Source organism: Orycteropus afer, unplaced genomic scaffold (genome assembly GCF_000298275.1).
Source record: "Orycteropus afer afer isolate SDZICR_OR568_19922 unplaced genomic scaffold, OryAfe1.0 scaffold00041, whole genome shotgun sequence".
Lineage (NCBI taxonomy): Eukaryota > Metazoa > Chordata > Mammalia > Tubulidentata > Orycteropodidae > Orycteropus > Orycteropus afer.
In genome coordinates, this window is record NW_006921628.1 from 2,084,714 (window position 1) to 2,107,045 (window position 22,332).

General features: G+C 40.3%; 1 protein-coding gene across 1 annotated transcript in view; it reads left to right on the top strand.

Moving 5' to 3' along the window:
* CACNA2D3 (calcium voltage-gated channel auxiliary subunit alpha2delta 3) overlaps nt 1-22,332 on the top strand; it is a 1,513,414-nt gene that overhangs the window by 710,174 nt on the left and 780,908 nt on the right. The window contains exon 6 of the mRNA XM_007937248.2: nt 10,309-10,440. Coding sequence (XP_007935439.1) covers nt 10,309-10,440 — 132 coding nt within the window. The remainder of the gene's footprint in view (nt 1-10,308; nt 10,441-22,332) is intronic.

Below are 22,332 nucleotides of genomic sequence, written 5' to 3' on the forward strand. Positions count from 1 at the left end.
TCAGGTCACTAATGCCGAGGATATCAATCTTTATGCATTCCATTTTCCTAGATTCATACTTTGTACATTCCATGTTCTGATGATTAATGGATGTCTGCAGCTGTTTCTCCTCAATTTGAGTGGTGCCACATCAGCAAATGGAGGTCTCGAAAGCTTTACCTTATCCATATGAGTAACCCTGGGTTTACTCTGATGATGCAGCTCTTTCCCAGTCCTATTTTGAGAGCCTTCTAACCGGACCGGACTATTCATAAAGTTGCGTGGTAATGTATCAGACAGTGTTTCGGTGCTATTCATAAGGTTTTCCCTGGCCAATTCTTTGAGAAGTGGATGGCCTCTTCTTTCTTCCTAACCTGTCTCAATCTGTAAGCTGGGCTGATAGCTATGCACCATGTGCATTCTGCTCGGTTTGAAACACCAGTGGCTCAGCCTCAAAACTCACCTCTACATGTCACCACGGTAGGACAAACTGACAGACAAGTTTGTCTCCCTGTTGGAAACCTCTCCTACTACCCTTAGCTGGTTCCCTGCAGCTGATTCCTCCTCTGTCCCGGTTCCTGGGCCTTTTCCTGTCCTTTCTCTGGTTCTCCCACCCTTCTCTTTTGGGCATGCCTGGGTTTCCTCTCCTCACCTGGATCCCTGAGGCTGACTCTAAGACTGTAGAAGGATAAAATTCTGTAATTTTAAGCCACCCAGTTTGTGGTAGCCTGGTAGCCCTAGGAAACTAATACAGTGTATTAAATCTCTAAGTGGGAGCTCTGGTAGTGTAGTGCCTAAGGCACTTGACTGCTAACGAGAAGGCTAGTGGTTCAAACCTACCAGCCACTCCCCAAAAGAAAGGTTAGCCAATCTACTTTTGTAGTGTTACCACCTCGGAAAGCCAAGGAGGGGTTGCTATGAATTGGGTCTGACTCGGTGGCATATAACAACAACAACAAACCTCTAAGAAGATAAGGGATGGAGGTGGAAGCTAAAGTTCAGATTAATTTAAGACTCTTGAAAAGCCCCAAATGGGACATCAAGCTCAATTGGCATAGTATACTACAAAAAACATTGTTCCACCTCCTACGTTGGTGAGTAGTGACTGGGATCTTAGAAGCTTGCAAGCAGCATCTAGATGCAACAGTGGATCTCTCCTCGTTCAGAGCAAAGAAGAATGAAGAAAACCAAAGATTCATGGAAATGATTAGTCCTGGTAACTGGTATACCATGCGATCGGCAGCCTTCATGACTGTGAGACTAGAAGAACTAGATGGTACCTGGCTACCACTGTCAACCACTTGGAGCAGGATCTTTATAGGAGAACCTGGATAGATAGGAAGAACAATGTGGAACAAAACTCAAAATCATTGGGGGTGGTGCTGAAGAGGGACCAGGTTTGCTAGTCTGATAGAGCCTGGTGGAACCCCTGAGACTATGGTCCCTAGCTACCCTTTAGGTCTGGAATTGAACCCATACCTTCCAGCCAAACAAAAGACAGGCATGTGAGTTGAACATTTACCTGAGGTAGATACACTCCTTGGAGAGAACAATCATGGGAGAAAGAAGGGCTCTTTATGCACAGGGAGACAGCTCAGGCAGCAGGAGTGCATGGAGGGAAGGACACAGGGAAGAGGTAACTATCGGGAGGAAATGGGAGGGGAGCTGTTGCGTTGTGGTAAATTGTAGTCAATATCATGAGACAAAGTGTATGTGAACTGTTGTATGGAAAGTGAATTTGCTCTGTAAATTTTTGCCCAAATCACAATAAAAATAAAAAAACATAAAAAACAAAATAAAAGATTACAGCCTAGAAAACCATATGGAGCAGTTCTATTCTGCCATACGGGTTCATGATGAGTCAAAATTGACTTGATGGTGCCTAACAGCACCACAACATATAAACATATTAAGTTAATGGATTTTATCCTACATTTTCTATTTTAATTTAAAATTATGATACCAAAAAAACACAAACACTAAACTCACTGCCATTCCATTGATTCTGACTCGTAGCAACCCCCTTTGGGTTTCCAAGGCAGTAAATCTTTACAGAAGCAGATTGCCCCATCTTCCTTCCAAGGAGTGGCTGGTTTGAACCACCAACCCTTCTGGCTAGCAGTCAAGTGCCTTGGGCACTGTGCCACCAGAGCTCCTTTTTATTATGATAACCTACTAACATTTGATGGTGGAAGGCAGGGAGGAGGAGAAAACCTAGTAGCATCACTGTAATTTGGAGTCAAAAGACACTCTACAAAGGATAATGTGTTACATAAAATTATAAAGGTAAAACCACAAGTACAGAGACATAAATTTTCCAAAATATCAGAAGAAATGCATATACCCAAATTCAGCAAATGCTTAATAACCTACAAAAGTAGAAAAGCAGAACACAAGATAACTCCCTAAGACTCAGATCTGTCACATCTATATATGTAAATGGCCTAAACTCTGTAATGGGAAATGCCTGTCAGATGGTTCACAAAGCAACATTCAACACATTCAACACTAAGATGGTGGCAAAAGACACTCCCCAAACAAGGAGGAAAAAAAAAAAAAAGCCCCAAGTGAAACGAAAACCACAAAACCAGACTCACTGCCATTGAGTCAATTCCAACTCATAGTGACCCCCTTTGGGTTTCTCAGGCAGTAAATCTTTATGGAAATAGATTGCCCAGTCTTCCTTCTGTGGAGTGGCTGGTGGGTTTGTACTGCTAATCTTCTGGTTAGCAGTCAAATGCCTTAGGCACTATGCCACCACAGCTCCTTAAGTGAAGCAAAGCAAGTTTTTAAATAAATGTTGAAACGAAACACGGATAAGGAAAAGGGTAAAGTTTGTAGTTAGAGAAGATGCTGCCATTTTCTGACCATAAGAGAGCAGATCTGTTCCACATCCTACCTTGGTGAGTAGCGACTGGGTTGTTAAAAGCTTGCAAGCAGTCATCTAGATGCAACGAAGGATCTCTCCTCGTCCAGAGCAAAGAAGAATGAAGAAAACCAAAGACTCACTGAAACAGTCCAAGCAACTGGTACACCATGCGATCCTCAGCCTAGATGACTATGAGACCACAAGAACTGGATGGTGCCCAGCTACCACTGTCAACCACTTGGAGGGGAATCTACTTAGGAGATAATGGATAGAGTGGGAAAATAGTGTGGAACAAAACTCAAAATCATTTGGGGGGGAAAAAAAAGGACCAAATATTCTGGTCTGACAGAGCCTGATGGAACCACTGAGACTATGGCCGCTAGCTGCCCTTCAGGTCTGGAATTGAACCCACTCCTGTGGCTTCCAGCCAAACAAAAGATAGGCATGTGAGGTGAACATTTACATTAGGTGGATACACTTCTTGGGAGAAAGAAGGGCTGTTTATGCACAGGGAGACAGCAAGAGTGCATGGAGGGAAGGACACAGGGAAGAGGTAACTATTAAGAAGAAGTGGGAGGGGAGCTGTTGCATTGTGGTAAGTGGTAGTCAGTGTCATGAGACACAGTGTATGTGAGCTGCTGTACGGAAAGTGAATTTGCTCTGTAAACTTTCACCCAAATCACAATTAAAAAAAAAAAAAAAGGCTTTTCCAGATAACCTGGCCCACATAATCCTCTCTTTCTGTGTTTGCCAGATTAACAAATGGGTATCCCAAGTTTAGTAAAAACGTGAATAAAACTTGATGCATTCATCTTCGTGGCGAAGGAAACATTATAATAGGAAACAATAATAGCTGGTAAAAAACAAACCAACCAACAAACAAAAAACATATGTGCTCAGCTATGGTAGAGGGGTCTTCAGGCTGGAGTATTAGTCTCACCCCATGTAGCATTTACTTTTGCATCATTAGACCTTGGAAGGGCCTGGGATCCCCGGCACGTGGGGTAGAATGGACAGCCTTAACTCTTTGAGTTAGTTCACTTCCACTTTGTCACTGATGCTGGAAAAACATTTTTAACTTAAGGGTCGTTACTTAAATATTTAGATGATGGCCCCATTTAATACTTTCATTGTTTTCCTACCAGAGATGGTTATAACAGTGAAAGGCGATTTAAGATTTTCCCTTTCATTAGAATTGCTTTCTAAGCAAGCTTGTGAAATCAGTACACTGTGATCATTTTATAAGGCAGGGGAAGTGTTATTTCAAATATTTGATCAAATGGGTGTGTGTAACCTAGCCCTCACTATAACTAGGCCATATTTTTTAGTGATTCTACTTCCCCTTGTTCACCACGCCCTAGGAGAATCGAAGCCCTTTTCCTTGACAATGCATAGTTTCAAGGCAGTATTTGATAACCAAATGAAGAGGGGGACGTGATCCTTAGTGTACTGCATTTGCTTTTGCATTTCTGCTTACAGTCCACAGGGTGCAATCTTAAATTTCTAGACCACCCAGAGGCATGGGTACCATTTTTCTACAGCAAAGAAGCCACACCACAAAAAACAAACAAATAAACAAAAAACTCACTGCTGTTGAGTCAGTTCCAACTCATGGCAACCTCTCCTTGGGTTTCTGAGGTGGTATTTCTAAGGAAGTAGATTGCCCAGTCTTCCTTCTGATGAGGTAGCTAGTGTGTTTGAACTGCCAGCCTTCTGGTTAGCAGTCAAATGCCTCAGGCACTATACCACTATAGCCAAGAAAAAAGAATTGTCTTACTGGAATGTGACTCCTTAAAATGTAGAGACAGTGAGATAGTGAAATGGAATTTTTGTTTCTAATTGTGGTAAGTTTTTATATCATGCTAACATCAGTGAGGTTATTGATGGAGGATGGGAGACTCATGGATTTGTTAGTACCAATATTGTATTTGCGTCTGTGTGGATTACTTTAAGTGGATTTGTACTAGCACGTTGTCACAGTTATTATTATGAAGCTTAGACAGAACAATAAAGGACTCCATTTTCCAAGGATAGGAGCCTTGGTGGCATGGTGGTTAAGCACTTGGCTGCAAACCACCATCCATTCCATGGGAAAAAGATGTGGCAGTCTGCTTCTGTAAATGTTTACATCCTTGGAAATCCTATGGGGCAGTCCTACTGTGTCCTATAAGGTCACTATGAGTTGGAATCGACTCAATGGCAATAGGCTTTTTGGGTTTCTTTGCCAGGATTGGGATAAGTAGTAACTCTTACTCAAAATTACTTTTTGTTGAAAGGTTGAATTTTCCCTATCCCAGCCTATGATGAAGTTTATTGTCCTTTACAAGAGTTAGAATATATATCCTTGAGCTGTAGTCAGAATCCCAATTGCCTACTGAATCCAATTAAGTGATCTGAAGAATGAAGAAAACCTGAGGTAAGACAATAAGCCAAGGATGAATCTGTCACCACTGTGTAGTCTCTGTCCTCTGGATGAGCATCTTGGAGAGAGGCCCCTGTGGAGGAGGGATTGTGTACACTAATGTCAATAGTGAGTTTCCTTGTCAGTGTGTCTAATTTGTATGATCGCTTATAGTGTTAAGAGATTTGAGGACTGGAGTGACAGAATCTGTTCTCATCCTTCCTGTCTATGTGATATTGAGGTATCTTTGAAATAACAATATTACAGTGGGATTGCTTTTGACTTAGAGTCCTACATGGAACATCTAGTGTGGATGCTGCACTGAGAGCTAATGGGATAGCACCACTGATAGCTTTGTAAATGCTTTTTGCCATTAATCCTTTTCCTTTGATTCCTTTAACCCTCCACACAGCCTTCTAGGGTAAATAATATTGCTCCTGTTTTATGAGGGAGGCAGTGAAATTCACTGGTAGAATGTTCACTTTGTATGCAGGAGACCCAGGGTTTCAGTGCACCCGATGTGCAGCCTCCACCCATGTGGAAGTGGAGGCTTATATGTTGCTGTGATGCTGAACAGGTTTCAGTGGAGCTTTCAGATTAAGACAGGAAAAAAGACCTAGGGATTTACTTCTGAAAATTAGCCAGTGAAAACCCTATGGATCACAATATTCAAAGCCATAATTGATCATTGGAATGGCACAAGACTAGGCAGGATTTTATTCCATTGTACATGGGGTTGTCAAGGGTTAGAGGCCAATTTGGCAGCTAAGTACAACAATATTTTACAAATAAGGAAATCAAGGAACAGAGGCTTTATTTACTAGCTATTGCTGTAATCTTTGCTGTGGTTTCTATTTCTGTAGATGGGAAGTTACCCATGGAACCTGCCTGGGTGGGCTGTTGTGGAGATCATGGAAGATAACCATAGCAAGGTGCCTGTCCACTGGAAGGACTCAGTAAATGTACTTGCTCCTCCTCCTCTTCCTGATGGTTAATGTGCTTATCCAGTTTCCATTCTCACCCTCATCATACTCGGACTTGACAGTTACTTTACCTCTTAGAAAAAAAGTATGCTGCTATATAGTAGATAAATGGGATCTCTCAAAAATTGAAAACTTAGGTTCATCAAAAGACATTATCAAAAGTAAAAAGTGAACCTACAGACTGGGAGAAAAAAATCTTTAGAAATGATATATCAGACAAGGTCTAAACTTAAATGTGTAGAAAATGTCAACAACAGAAAGACATATGATACAGTTATAATATAGACAATGGACACGAACAGAACCTTCACCAAAAAAGATAGTCAAGCAGCAAGAAATACGTGAAATGATGCTCACAATCATTAACCAATACTGTAAAAAAAAAAAAACAAAAAAAAATCCTCATTGCTGTTGCGTCAGTCCTGACTCATAGTGAACCCTCCTTGGGTTCCTGAGGTGGTATCTCTGCGAAAGTAGATTGACCAATCTTCCTTCCGAGGAGCAGCTGATGGGTTTGAATTGCCAGTCTTTTGGTTAGTAGTCAGTTGCCTTCGGCACTACACCATCAAAACTGCAATGACATACCACCTCACCCTGACTAAAATGGCAGTAGCAAATGTTGGCTAGGATATAGAAGGATTGGAACCCTTATCCATTGATGGTAGGAAAGTAAAATGGTCTAGTAACTCTGGAAAATGATATGACACTTCCTCAAAAATCTAGAAATAGAACTACCTTATAATCCAGAAATCCCATTCTTATAGATATACCCTAAAACCAAAAAAAAAAAAAAAAAAAAACCTCACTGCTGTTAAGTAGATTTTGACTCATAGTGAGCCCTCCTTGGGTTTCTGAGGCGATATCTCTATGGAAGTAGATTGCCCAATCTTTCTTCTGAGAAATGGTTGGTGGGTTTGAACTGCCAGCCTTCTGGTTAAGTCAGATGCCTTAGGCACTGTGCCAATACCCTAAAGATCTAAAAATAGTGACATGAACAGCCATATACATTCCTATGTTCATTGCAGATTTATTCACAGTAGCAAAAACAAAAAAAGAAACCACTGAAGTGCCCATTCATGGATGAATGGATAAGCAAAATGTGGTACATACATAAGATGGAATACTATATAACCATGAAGAACAATGAAGTGTCTACAAAACATAACATAGATGGATCTGGATGGTATAATGCTAAGTGAAATTAGTCAAGCACATAGAGACAAATGTTGTATTATCTGTCTTTTATAAGAAGACAAGAATAGACATATGTACAGAGACCAATGTTCATTGATGGTTACCAAGGGGAAAAGGGGAGGGAGGGACAAGCATGGTCTAGATTATAAATACTACTTATTTTTGGTGATGGGAAAAGTGAAACAGAATGTGAGTGTAGTGAGTATAGCGTGATCAAGTAAATGATGCCCCTGAGAAGCACTCATGAGAAAAGAATGCCTGTGCCAAAGAATTTAACATGTAAACACATTGCTGTCATGTCAATTCCAATTCGGAGTGACCCTGTAGGAAAGAGTAGAACTTACCCATATGGTTCCCAAGGCTGTACTCTTCACAGAAGTAAAATGCCACATCTTTCTCCCATGGAACAGCTGGTAGGTTCAAACCACAGACCTATTGGTTAGCATATGAATGTTTATCCACTGTGCCACCAGAGCTCCTTTGGCATATATATAAAGGGGCAATCAATCCAATAAGGAACAAAAAATGAGTCTGGGATCACATAAGGATGGGTATATGCACATACATATATAGGTAGGTAAAGGTGTAAATATATGTGAGAACAGTTTTTGTTAAGTTGTTGTGAAGTGCCATCAAGTTGGTTCTGACTCATGGTGACCTTGTGTACAACAGAACAAAACACAGTCCTGCACCATCCTCACAATTATTGTTAGAGCAGATAGAAGTGTCTATGTGTATAAATACAGGTAAGTGTTGGCAGGCACATATAGTCATTGAGGACAATACTACAGATGTTGTTCATGCATGATCAAATACCTTCCAAGATTGATTTTCTAGGTTTGAAACTTAGGACCATAGTCTCATGAGACAGCTCAGTCAACTTACATAATACAGCTCACAGAATTCATATTCTGCATCCTTGTGAAGTGATTATCATCTGGGATCTTAAAAGCTTACCACTGGCCATCTCAGATACAACTATTGATGTCTGTTTCTCAGAAGCAAAAGAGTAAGAAGGTATACAGATTCACAGACAAGAAACAAATCTACAAGGCTGATAGCCTACATAAGCCATGACTTCATTTACCCTGAGTCCAGAAGAACTACATGGTGCCCAGCTATCATCACTGACCAGCCTGACTGGTACAACAATAGATGATCCTGGTTAGAATGGGAGAAACATGGAGAACAAAACTCAAATTCATAAAAATGACCACATTAACTGGGACCAGAGGACTCCCTCAGACTGTCATGAGATGCTCTGCAAACCTTGAACCAAAAGTACCTCCTGAGATCACATTTTAATTGAAGATTGGAATGATTCACAAAATAAAAGATATTAACTGCATAAGTCTGAAAGGTCAACATTTAATTAACAGCAAAGATGGGAAGATAAGAGAGCAGGAAAACTAGACTGCTGGAAGTGGAACCACCAGAACACAATTAATAAGAACGTTAACACAATGTGAAAAATGAACCTAAGGTCAATGATCAGTTTGTGTGGAAATTGCTATGTAAACTTTGACCAACAGAACAGTACAATATTAAAACAACAACAACAAAAAAAGAATGCTACTTAATGTGACCTCATCTTGAAACGGTGTTCAGCGTGGACTGTCACAGAGCATCCTCCATGATCCTCCTTGCTTGTACTAGTTTGCAAGAAATACCAGTTTTTTCTCCTTTTCCTTTGCTCTTATTAGCTTTGAAAGAAGGGGTGGAGTATTTTTGAGGGTGAGGAATAGGGCAGATTTCCTCATGGGATTGCAGGACACAAGAGTTTTCTGGTATCTAGAGATCAACAAGTCCTTTTAGTTATCCTTCCATCTATCTAGCCATCTCTTCATCCTTCTATGGAAGTGTTTGACGTTTCTTCCATGTGTTGTTCACAGGGGGCAAAAAGCCAACAAGCAGTGGCCCTTGTCCTCATGTGCTTACACTCGGCTGAACAGAAGAAGTGGAGTGATATAATGATGTAATTCCAGTTAGTCTTTAAAAAAAAATTATATATATATATATATATATATATATAAAAAATCAGAGATGGAGAAGATTGGTACAGGGGCTATGTTAGCTAAGGTAAATGCAGTGAGAGGAAACAGTTTGTTCTTAAGGAAGAGTGCTGATATTTGCTGTAGAGTTGTCTCTGACTCGTGGTGATCCTGTGTAAAACACAACAAAAGGATTCCTGGTCTTAAGCCATCTTCATGATGATTGGTATGCTCCAGTCCATTGCTGAGGCCACTCTTTATTGTGGATACATTCCAACCTAGGGGAATCCTCTTCCAGCACTGTTTTAGACCATATTCTGTTTTGAACCATGGAGTTTTCATTGGCTAATTTTCAGAAGTAGACCTCCAGGCCTTTTTTCATAGTTTGTCTTAGACTGGAAGCTCTGCTGTAACCTGTCCACTGTGGGTTACCACTACTGGTATTTGAAATACTGGTGGCGTAGCTTCTGGCATCATAATGGCACTTAAATCCCTACAGTATGACATATTGACAGACAGGTGGTGGTGAGGAAGAGTGTACTGTTTTTAATCCTAAGTGTGGGGTCAGGAAGGGGAGAAGTGGGAAGAGAATGGTCAGAAGGTCGCTTTTTGCTTTCTCAAGAGCTATAAGGTATGCAGGATTGAAAATTACAAGTAAAAGAAGGTGCCTTTCAAATAAGGAGATGTCTATAGAGACTTTTGAGTGATGTGGAGGGATGGGGCAAGATGGGGAAGCCCAGGAATCTGGAATCCGAAGAGCTAAACACTTCAGGAATGATAAGTTTCTTCCTGACCTCCTGCTGCTATATGCCAGCTATGTGAGATGCCGCCACTGCAGTTCTATTTCACTTTGGTTTGTAACACTATTCTTTGTCTTCTGCTTTGTTTCAGACCCGGCGATTGTCAATGGGGTTTATTGGTCCGAATCCCTGAACAAAGTTTTTGTAGATAACTTTGACCGTGACCCCTCTCTCATATGGCAGTACTTTGGAAGCGCAAAGGGCTTTTTCAGGCAGTATCCAGGTAAGTGCCCCTGCGTTGAAAATTATTACTCAGATTCATGGTCCTGTAATATTTATCCTTCTGGTTCAAGGTTAACATTTTTCTCTCTCCTTTTAGTTGAAAATGAAAGAGTAAACTTTGTCTGTTGGCAGGGCAGGGGAGGGGTGGCAGTATGGTGCCTGCTTATACCGCTCACACCTCCAGCCTTCCATGGCAGATGATCACAGTACCTGCATGTATCGTTGGCATCTGTCTCAATAGGGACATTTAGAGAGCCAAGAAAGAGGAATTGGGGTGTGAAATGTTCCATATTAAATTCTTATGGATGAGTTTGGTTTTATTAATATTAATACTACTGCTGTTATTCTTATTAGGGAAAGGAGCAAGTCATACTTGTCCAGAATCAATATGTAAGAAATGGAAAATTTGAACCTAAATTTTCCCACTGCAGAGCTTCAGATTTAGGAAGAGGTTGAAAGAGCTCAAGCACCACTGATGGCAGTATCTAGTCTGTAATGGCCCACCAATAGCACCCCAAGCAGGTACATTTGTTAGAGTTTGTCCTTCATGTGTATGGAACAGGTGTTCTTTCTGGGGCCTTCCCAGGCCTCTGCTTAGCAATAGGATTTTAATTCTGGCTTGGTTTGAATTTTAATTAAAAAGGAAAATTTTAATTTTGCTTACAAGTTGTGAAAACAGGACTCGAGGCTGCAATTGTGCCAGCATCACAGCTGTAGAAATTAACAAGCTCAACCTAAAAGAAGGAAAAAACACCCTGCATAATCTTGGAGCAATTAAGTAGAGTCTTTTATGTTTTCATTAAGTAAGACTAGGCACCTGATGTCTTCCCACTTCGAGGCACAGAGACTGCCAGCCTCTGCCTTGAGGAACTGTTTATCCTGCACACAGCATCTGTCCCCTGAGACTTGCCTGCCGGGTGGTTGCTTTGCCAGATTATTCAACATTTCCCAAGAGCAGTGTTCAGCAAAGCATGCACAGTTCCTCTTTGAGCTAACAGAAATTTAAACAATAAGCATCCTATTAGAGATAAATAACTTATAATAAACACACTGGACTGTTAAAGTGCCATTGTAACCAAGTTGCCATCTGCCTTGATACAATCAACCAAGAGCAAATCAAATTTAATTCAGATTTTACTTAAATTAGAGCACAAGGGGAGTGTTGGTCCATCTGGGAACCCAGGAAGACATCTTACCACATAACATTTGATTGAGGGTAGATGGGTAAGTTAGGGTCCTAGTTGGTACAAATAGTTTAAAATATCAGTTGCTAACTGAAAGATTGAATTTGAGTCCACCCAAAAGTGTCTCAGAAGAAAGGCCTGGCAATCTACCATTGAGAAAAATCAGCTATTGAAAACCCTATGGAGTGCAGCTCTACTCTGATGCATGGAATTACCATGAGTTGATATTGACTTGACAGCAATTGGTTTTTGGATGGATAAATAGAAACCATAGATTATCTGTTGCATCCACCAGCAAGTCCTCAAATTTTGGTCATGAGGAAATTTGAAAATAAATAAAGGGAGTCTTCATAAAGGGCTTGTTGTAATAAGGAAGACTAATACACATGCAAGGTTTTTCTCAGAAACAATTGACTTAGGCATTTTTACATTTCTTCAATGGCATTTTTGGTAGAATTTTCAGTCTGTGAAAATTCTGTCATCATTCATATGCTAGTAAATCCATGGGACTTGGTCCTCCATAGGTATTTCAGGGTCCTGATACACGTCACAGGACTGGTGGCATAGTGCCTAAGGCATTTGACTGCTAACCAGAAAGTTAGCAGTTTAAACCCATTAGCCACTCTGTGGAAGGAAGACTGGGCAATATACTTACGTAAAGATTTACCACCTTGGAAACCCAAAGGGCATCAGAATCAAGTCAGTGACAATGAGTTTTATTTTTGGATATGTGTCACATGGTCACCCCATGTTTGGTTCTATACAGAAAGCATACTTCTTTTCTCCTGGACATTTTTGTTAAGATATTTTTCTTTTCAGGAGGCTTCTTTCCATTACTAGAGTGGTATAATAGTATGAATCGGTGGTAAATGTGTATGTCCCTAAGCAGAAGGAATCTGTGTTCATTCTTACATAGTGTGTCCTGAGTTCCTGTTTGTACCAAGTGCTGTGTGAGGCTTTAAGATTAAAATGGTGATTTAGGCAAGAAAGATCTCTGTCCTCATGGAGCTCCCTCTTGTGGGGAAGTGTATTCACCAGGAATTTTGGTTACAAGTGCCAGAAACCCAGTTCCAACTAGCTCCAGCAGGGCAAGTTATTGGCTCATGTAACTTGAAGTCCAGGGAGTATGCTGTTTTGAGGGCACAGCTGAATTCCAGTACTGAACATTGTCATGAGGATTTTGAATTTTCCCTTCTGTCTCTCAACTCTGACTTAGCCTGGTACATGATTTCTACATGATAGGGAACATGGCTTCAGGCTTCCAGGATCCCTCAACTTTGGTCCCAGGGGAAGAGAGAATCTATCCTGATAGCTTAGGTGAGAGTCCCACGATTGACCTGGTATGGATCAGATAACCACCAATGCAGAGAAGGATACTGATGGGTGAGTAGTACCAGTCATTTGAAACCATAGGGACTAGCCCAGATTACTGTGGCATTGCCTGGAATGGATCTCCAAAAGGAAAACACATTGAGGAGTAAGTGACCATGATGGAAAGATATACATATGAACAGGTCATCATGCTAGGTGTATTTCATGAGATGGTGGGGAAAATAGAAGGTGCTGGGGGATTTCTGAGAAAGGGTATAAGCTCCAATCTTTGGGGTGGGAGGAAGTGGTTCCTGAAAGGAGAATTTTAGTATTATCTTAGTATCTTATGTCTGAAGATGCCATCCATTCCCACATGGATTCATGCCAGTTCAAACATATATCCTGTGGTGGCCATTTTGGATATTTAAAGTGACCAAGGGTGCAGCCATTTAGAATTTTTACAAGCAGTGGCCATTTTGGATATTTAAAGTGACCAAGGGTGCAGCCATTTAGAACTTTTACAAGCAGTGGCCATTTTGGATATTTAAAGTGACCAAGGGTGCAGCCGTTTTTAATATTTACAAGCAGTGTTCATTTTGAATTTTAAAGTGACAGCATTCTCATTCAGATTCCAGAGACCTAAAAATAGGGTCCTTTTGCCAAGGATGGCAGGGAAATATGGGAGGCTGATATGAGAAAGGAGATAGGTGGTGAGTGTATAAGTGCTGCTAACTAGCGAATAGATGAGCACAGCACGGTACCCTGCTTACACTGATAACATACAAACAAAACAAAACAAAAGTTGTGGGTGAGTCCAACATACAATCACCATTAAATATAAACACAAAAACATCACAATGCCTCGGAGACAACAGAGCATCACAGTCCACATACAGAAGAAAGATAAAGCAGGAGTAACAAGGGACCAGGATAGAGACCCAAAACACATGCTTGAGGAAGAAGCAGCATTGGAACTCCCTGATAAAGAATTCAGAGGAATTATATTTAGGTACCTTCAATGGATTGAGACACAGATCATGGAAAACAATGACAAAATTGAAGAAAACACAGAGAAAACCCTAGAACAGTTTCCAAAGACAATACAAGTAGGAAATGACAAAATAAATGAAAAATTAAAAATTATACAACATCAACAGACAGAAATCCAGAAGATTACTACTAAATTTTCAGAAATAGATAACAATTGAACAGGCAAAGGAGTAAAATTGAATCAATGGAAGACAGAATTAGTGAAATTGAAGGCAAATACCTCAACACTTCTTTGAAAAGGAATCAATCAGAAAAAAGCTCAAAACAAAATGAAGAAAGCCAAAGTTTCACATGGGATACCATCAAAAGGAATGTTGTTGTTGTTATGTGCCATCGGGTTGGTCCTAACTCATAGCGACCCCTCCTTGGGTTTCTGTGGCAGTATCACTATGGAAGTAGATTGCCCTATCTTCCTTCTGAGGAGTGGCTAGTGGGTTTGAACCGCCAGCCTTCTGGTTAGCAGTCAAGTTGCCTTAGGCACTACGCTACCAGAGCTCCCATCAAAAGGAATAACCTACATGTAATCGGAATTCCAGAACAGGGAGAGACAAATAAAACCCAGAAAAAATTGTCAAAGATTTGTTGGAAGAGAATTTTCCTGGTATGATAAAAGATGAGCATATATCCATTCAAGAATCCAATGAACCCCAAACAGGATCAACACCAAAGGAAAATCACCAAGACATATCATCATCAACCTCACCCAAACCAAAGACAGAATCCTGAAAGCAGCACAGGAAAAATGAAAAGTTACCTACCAGGGGCAACCAATAAGACTAAGCTTGGATTTCGTGGCAGAAACCATGTAGGCGAGAAGAAAATGGGATAATGTATATAAAACCCTGAAAGGGAAAATTTTCCAACCAAGAATTATGTACCAGCAAAATTGTCCCTCATATATGATGGTGAAATTAGGACATTTCCAGATAAGCAGAAATTAAAGGAATTTGTTAAAACCAGACCAAACTTAAAAGAGGTACTAAAGGGAGCCCTTTGGACAGAGAGCCAACAATAGCAAACAACAAATGACTATTAACACACGTGGGGACATAACCCAGAAACCAATCCAGCTATGGAAGTATCCAAAGTAAAGAAGCCTACAAGATTGTAAACAGGGAACCAGAGACATCAATTGAAAAATGAGGACAACTACAAACCAAAAAGAGGGGAAAAAAAAAAACTGTGACGTTACAGAATTTCTATATAGTAGGGAAGTCAAGACAACTACCAGATAGAACAGACTGTTCTAAACTTGGGAAGAATACTATAAATCACAGGGTAACCTCAAAGAAAAATGATAAACCTTCACATCAAAATACAAAAGAGAACCAACACAAATATTTAGGAAATACTAAATAGCAACAAAGGAAATGATAACACAATTCTTAAACAAAATGAGCTCAGCACAAAAACTTACATGGAACGAAGAAATCAACACCATGAAAATGCGCATAACAAAATGACAGCCACAAATTCATACTTGTCGATAATTACACATCCGACAAGGGACTTATCTCTAAGATTTATAGAAAACTCAAATACTCAACAGCAAAAGCATTAACAATTCAATTGAAAAATGGGCAGAAGACTTGAATAGACACTTCACCAAAGAGGATATTCAGGTGGCCAGCAAATACATGAAGAGATGCTCATGATCGTTAGCCATCAGAAAGATGCAAATCAAAACAACAGTGACATACTATCTCACCCTAGCACTGATGACAAGGTTCAGCAAGACAGAAAATAACAAATGCTGGTGAGGATGTGGAGAGATTGGGACTCTGATACACTGCTGGTGGGACTGTGAAGTGATATAACCACTGTGGAAAGCAGTATGGTGATTCCTTAGAAAGCTGGAATTGGAGATACCATTTGACCCAGCAATCCCAGTACTAGGTATATATCCTAGAGAGGTGAGAGCCAGGACAGGAACAGATGCATGCACACCCATGTTCGTCACAGCACTATTTACAATAGCAAAAAGATGGAAATAACCTATGTGCCCATCAACAGAAGAATGCGGAACCAAACTATGGTACATACGCATAATGGAATAACACTAAATAATGTAGAATCAGCAAAACACTGCATAACATGGATGAACTTGGAGGACATTACGCTGAGTGAAATAAGTCAATCACAGAAGGACAAATACAATATTAGTTCATTGTTGTGGAGGGCCAAGAAAGGTTTATATGTGGAAGGAAACTTTTTTGTTTCCAGAGGGTGGGGGGCGGGGAACACTGCTGATGCAAAAAAAAAAAAGAAAAAAAGCATTGACACATGTCACTTTTGTGTATTTCACTGTATACATAAATTATATTTCAATAAAATGCATTAAAAAATGTCCTATGGGCTTGTGGCTCTTCTTTTGCAGTGCTGTCAAAAAAAATTTCTGCAGTGATGGAAATGTCCCAGTCTACTACACTGCCCAATATGGTAGCCATTAGCCCATGTAGCTATTCAGCTCTTAAAATGTGCCTAATGTGATTGAAGAACTCAAATTTGATTTTTATTTAACCTTAATTAATTTATTTTAAAATCAGTCATACTTCCTAGTGGCTACCATGTTGGACAGCATAACTCTATATGAGAAGGATCAGTTTCCAAAGTACTATCTTACCTTTTAGTGCCTACATCAGAAAAGGGTCTCATTGAATAAAGACCTTCATTTAGGTGTTTTCTGGAACCCCTCCTCCCGAAAAAGAAGTGTCAATAAAGGAACTTCGAGTCATGATGGATTAAAGCTTTGTGGATTTGAGTTTCACCCTTACGAGCCTTTGAGTACTGTCAATGTTGTTATTATGTGCCGTCAAGTCAGACTCATAGTGACCCCTCCTTGGGTTTCCTAGGTGGTATCAGTACGGAAGTAGATTGCCCAACCTCCTTCCGAGGAGTGCTGGTTAGCCTTCTGGTTAGCAGTCAAGTGCCTTAGGCACTATGCTACCAGAGATCCCACTGTTAATATTAGTAACATTAATACTGATGGGAGTAAAACAATCCCCATTTATGGAGTACTGTACTGGGTGTTTATACACATGTTGTCTGATATAATCCTCACAGTGATCCTGTGAAACAGAACTACTCTAATCCTCATTTTATAAATGAGGAAACCAAGGCCTGAGTCACATAAGCAGGCTTTTTGATGGTTAGGAGTGAATTGGTGAAGATGTTAAGATTTCAACCACCTTTTTCTTGTTTTGTTCTCACAGTAATTCTTATTCTATAATATATGAACTCTGGCCTGCACTTCTGAGTGATCAGACCTTCAATCTCTGTCACTTGTCCTAGGTTATTGGCCTTAAACAGGACAGAGAAATTTATTTTGTCCCTCCCTGTCACTAGCACTAAGAACATGTGCTTAATACATATTTTTTTTGAATTAATGAATTGCTCAGCAGATCAGATTCCACCAGACCTTCTATCACACTGCTAGTAGCAATGCTCTCTCCTCATAACTGTAGAGATGTTGCCTCGCTAGGGAGCTGCTCTGCTTGCTGGCTGTAGTCTACAGGAGATTCAGGGACCCACAAAGGGAGCTGTCCTGAGTATAGTACAAAGCTGAAATCTCCTTCTTTTCCCCAATGCTCCCCCACTTCCAAGGCATCTGCCCTTTCACTTTTAGTGTCCACCAAGTTCTAGTCACTGGATGTTCCTTTTCTGTTGGCTATTTATTCCATGATATTTCCTGGCCCATCTCATTCTAGGTTGTGGATTCTCCAAGCTCATCATCTCCCACAAGCAGAGAATCAGCCCTTTTGCTGGAAGTCTTATACAGTTCATAGTTTACAACTCTCTGTGGGAGCTACTTTCCTTTACTTGACTATTTTGTGGAGCTACTGGTACTGATCCATCCTTCCTGTTCTGGCCATTTCTCGGGTTTTTCTGAAATGAAATGGCCACTTGATAGTTCCTTGTATTTACCCATCCTTACCTACATAGAAGGAGCTCTGGTGGTTAAGAGGATAAGACATTTGTCTGCTGACTTGAACGTCAGTGGTTCAAATCCACCCTCTGTTCTGTAGAAAGAAGGTGGGACAGTCTACTTCCATAAACATTTACAGCCTTGGAAACTCAGTGAGTGGGGGGGTCACTATGAGTTGGAATCGATGTGATGACAATGATTGAAGTTGTCAGAGATTTCATATTACTTGGTTCTATAGTCAACACCAATGGAAGCAGCAGTCAAGATATCAGAAGATGTATTGCACTGGGCAAATCTCCTGCAAAAGACCTCTCTAAAGTGCTGAAGAGCAAAGATATCTCTTTAAAGACTAAGGTGTGCCTAACCCAAGGCATGGTATTTTCACTTGCCTCATAAACATGTGAAACCTGGATGATAAATAAGGAAGACCAAAGGAGAGTTGATGCTTTTGAGTTGTGGTGCTGCCAAAGAATACTGAAAGTATCATAGACTATGAGAAGAATGAACAAGTCTGTCCTGGAAGAAGTGCAGCCTACATGCTTCTTGGAAGTGCGAATGGCCAGACTTCATCTCCCCTACTTTGATCATGTTGTCAAGAGGGACCATTCCCTGGAGAAGGATATCATGCTTGGTCAAGTGGAGGGTCAGCAAAAAAAGGGAATACCCTCAATGAGATGGGTTGACACAGAGGCTGCAAAGATGGGCTCAGGTACTGCAAGGATTGTGAGGCTGGTATAGGATTGGGCAGTGTTTCATTCTTTTGTACATAGGGTCATTATGAGTTGGAGCCAACTTGATGGCACCTAACAACAACAACAATAACAAGAAGGTGTGATGGATATTGGAGTTTTCTTTCTTTGACAGTTCAATAGGTCTACCACAGTAAAAATGATTGTGAAAAATAAAGGTTCACAATTTTTACTTATTTATCATGGTGTATGATATCTCCAAAAAAAATTTAAAGGACAGGACATTTGATTGAATAAAGGAACTTTTTAAGGAGGACTGTATAACCACCTTCACATAAGGCACTTTCAAGCCAAATTTGACTACAGCTCGTCTTAGAAGCCACCATTTCATTTTAGACTGGATATTTCAAACCTAAAACTATACTGGAAGATAGATATTAATACTTTATATTATGAGCCCAAGTACAAGCCCAAATATTTTTTGAGGAAAGAATTGGACAAAACTTACTCAGTTTGAAATAATCTGTCATCTACTACTACTTGACTTTTCTTCCTTTCTTTCTGCATCTTTCTGGACTTTTTTGCTCTCAAATAGGGTAGAAAATAGAAAGCCCATGTTTCAATTAGATAGTATCTGTTCAGGTGGCGGGTTGTGGAAATGGTCTGTTTTGAATTGGAATGTCATTGGTAGTGCCAGATGAGTTATATAAAAAAGACTTTGCACTGAAGAGAGAAGAGTAGCAATGGAGCAGAACACCATTTGTTGAAGTGGAGGGAAAAGGAGAGATTGGGGCCCAGCAGAAATAAATCTAGAGGGCAGAATGGTATTTGTACTTTCATTGTGCAGTTTGTTGTAGTTTTTCATAGTGCTAGTGGACAATCTTAAACCTTTTTGCCACATGGAATTATATTGTGTGGTGCCACCTTCAGACAGGGAGCTCTGGTGGTGTAGTTTCTAAGGCATTTGACTGCTGACCAGAAGGCTGGTGGTTCAAACCCACCAGCTACTCCTTGGAAAGAAGGTTGGGCCATCTACTTTCGTAGTGATATTGCCTCGGAAACCCAAGGAGGGCTTGCTGTGAGTTGGGTCTGACTCAACGGCACATAACAACAACACCTCCAGACAATGTTGCATTAGACTGTGCTCTGCTGGTATATTAATCATTTTCATGGCTAAAGGAGAACATGAAGTTGTGTGTTGTTTGAGATTAAATTAATTCCCTGGAATATTGTTCATATGACATATGGAAGAAAAACTAGGGTATAGAATGATGCACAATATTATAAATTCAACTCTAATTCAAACATTTGAATCTGCAGTAGACATTTAGACATTAATTTCAGTTTTATCTAGGTGTCTGCTGGCACTTCTAGAGGCCCTGTTCTCTGAAATCTGTCAAAACCAGGCTGGATATCATTGTTGCAGATAATGAGGCATAAAGCGCCTGAGAGAGAAGGGTAAATGACAACTAAATCTGCATGCTGAACTGCATTGTTTCTCTTATCTTGAATTTTGTGCCCTGTCCAGTCTAGGTGGGATCTTAAAAGACATATTGGCACTACCAGAAATTATGTGGCTTGTGGGTGTGCTTCTTTGTTAAATGCAGTTCCCTGGATCTCGAAGATTTGAGGTGAACTAAGTGAGACAGTGCAGTTGGGTTTGGAGTGACTGAGGGAGGCCAGGAAGAAAGAGAGGCAGCGCAGCAGGTTTGGCATGTCTGAAGGGAGCCAGGAAGTGAGCGGAGCAGTTGGGATCAACTAAGGGAGATGAGCTTGTCTGTCAGTTTGTCATACTCTGGTGGTTGCAAAGACAGATTTAGAAGAAGGAAGAGGCTATCCACTTCTTAAAGAATTGGCTAGTGAAAACCTTATGAATAGCAGTGAAACATTATCTGATATATTACTGGAAAACTTTATGAATAGCCCTGAAACATTGTCTGATACAGTGCCAGAAGATGAGCCCCTCAGGTCAGAAGGCACTCAAAATACGACTGGAGAAGAGCTACCTCCTCAGAGTAGAGCCAACCATGTTGTTGTTGTTGTTATTTGCTGTCAAGTCGGCCCCGACTCATAGTGACCCCTCCTTGGGTTTCCTAGGCAGTATCACTACGGAAGTAGGATTGCCCAACCTTCCTTCCAAGGAGTGGCTGGTGGGTTTGAACCACCAGCCTTCTGGTTAGCAGTCAAGTGCCTTAGGCACTATGCTACCAGAGAGCCAACCATAATGATGTGGATAAAGTTAAGCTTTTGGGACCTGCATTTGCTGATGTGGCATGACTCAAGATGAGAAGAAACAGCTCCAAATATCCATTAATAATTGGAACATGGAATGTATGAAGTATGAATCTAGGAAAACTGGAAGTTGTCTAAAATGAAATGGAACTCATAAAGATCGATATCCTAGGTGTTAGTAAGCTGAAATGGACTGACTTTGGCCTTTTTGAATCAGACAGCTATGTGATCTACTATGCCAGGAATGACAAAGAGGAATGGCATAGCATTTATCATCACAAAGTATGTATCAAGATCTATCCTGAAGTACAGTGCTGTCAGAATTAGGGTAATATCCATATGCCTACAAGGAAGGCCAGTCAATACAACTACTATTCAAATTTTCTCATCAACCACCAAAGCCAAAGTCTGAAATTGACTGAATATTCAATCAGGGCATGTTGATTATCACTGGTGATTGGAATACAAAAGTTGGAAACAAAGAAGAATCACTGGTAGTTGGAAAATACGGCGTTGGTGATAGAAATTACACTGGAGATTGCATGATAGAATTTTGTAAGACCAATGACTTATTTATTGCAAATACATTTTAACAACAACACAAATGGTGGCTATACACATGGACTTCACCAGATGGAGTACACAGGAACCATATTAACTACATCTGTGGTGAGAGACAATGGAGAAGCTCAATATCTTCAGCCAAAACAAGGCCAGGAGCTGATTGGGGAACAGATCAGCAACTGGTTATATGCAAGTTCAAGTTGATGCTGAAGACAATTAAAAGAAGTCCATGAGAGCCAAAATATGATCTTGACTATATCCGTCCTGAATTTGGAGACCATCTGAAGAATAGATTTGATGCATTGTACACCAATGACCGAAAACCAGAGGAATTATGGGATGACATCTAGAATATCAACCACGAAGAAAGCAAGAGGTCATTAAAAAGACAGGAAAGGAAGAAAAGACCACAATGGATGTCAGAAGAGACTCTGAAATTTGCCCTTGAATGGAGAATAGCTAAAGCAAATGGAAGAAATGAAAAGAGCTGAACAGAAAATTTGAAAAAGCAGCTTGAGAAGACAAAAGTCAACTATTACAATGAAATGTGCAAAGATCTGGAGTTTGTAAACTAGGAAGGAAGAACATGTTCAGCATTTCTCATGCTGAAAGAACTAAAGAGAAAATTTAAGCTTTGAGTTGCAGTATTGAAATATTCTATGTAAAATATATTGAATGATGCAGGAAGCATAAAAAGAAGATGGAAGGAATACAGAGAATCACTGTACCAAAAAGAATTGGTCAATGTTCCTCCATTTCAGGAGGTAGCATATGGTCAAGAACTAATGGTATTTTTTAATGCATTTTATTGAAATATTTATCTACAGTGAAGTACACAAAATTAATGTGACATAGGTCAATGCATTTTTTATTTTATTTTCACAGTGTTCCCTTCCTTCCCCTTCCACCCCCGGCAACCAACAAGAAAGTTTCCCTCC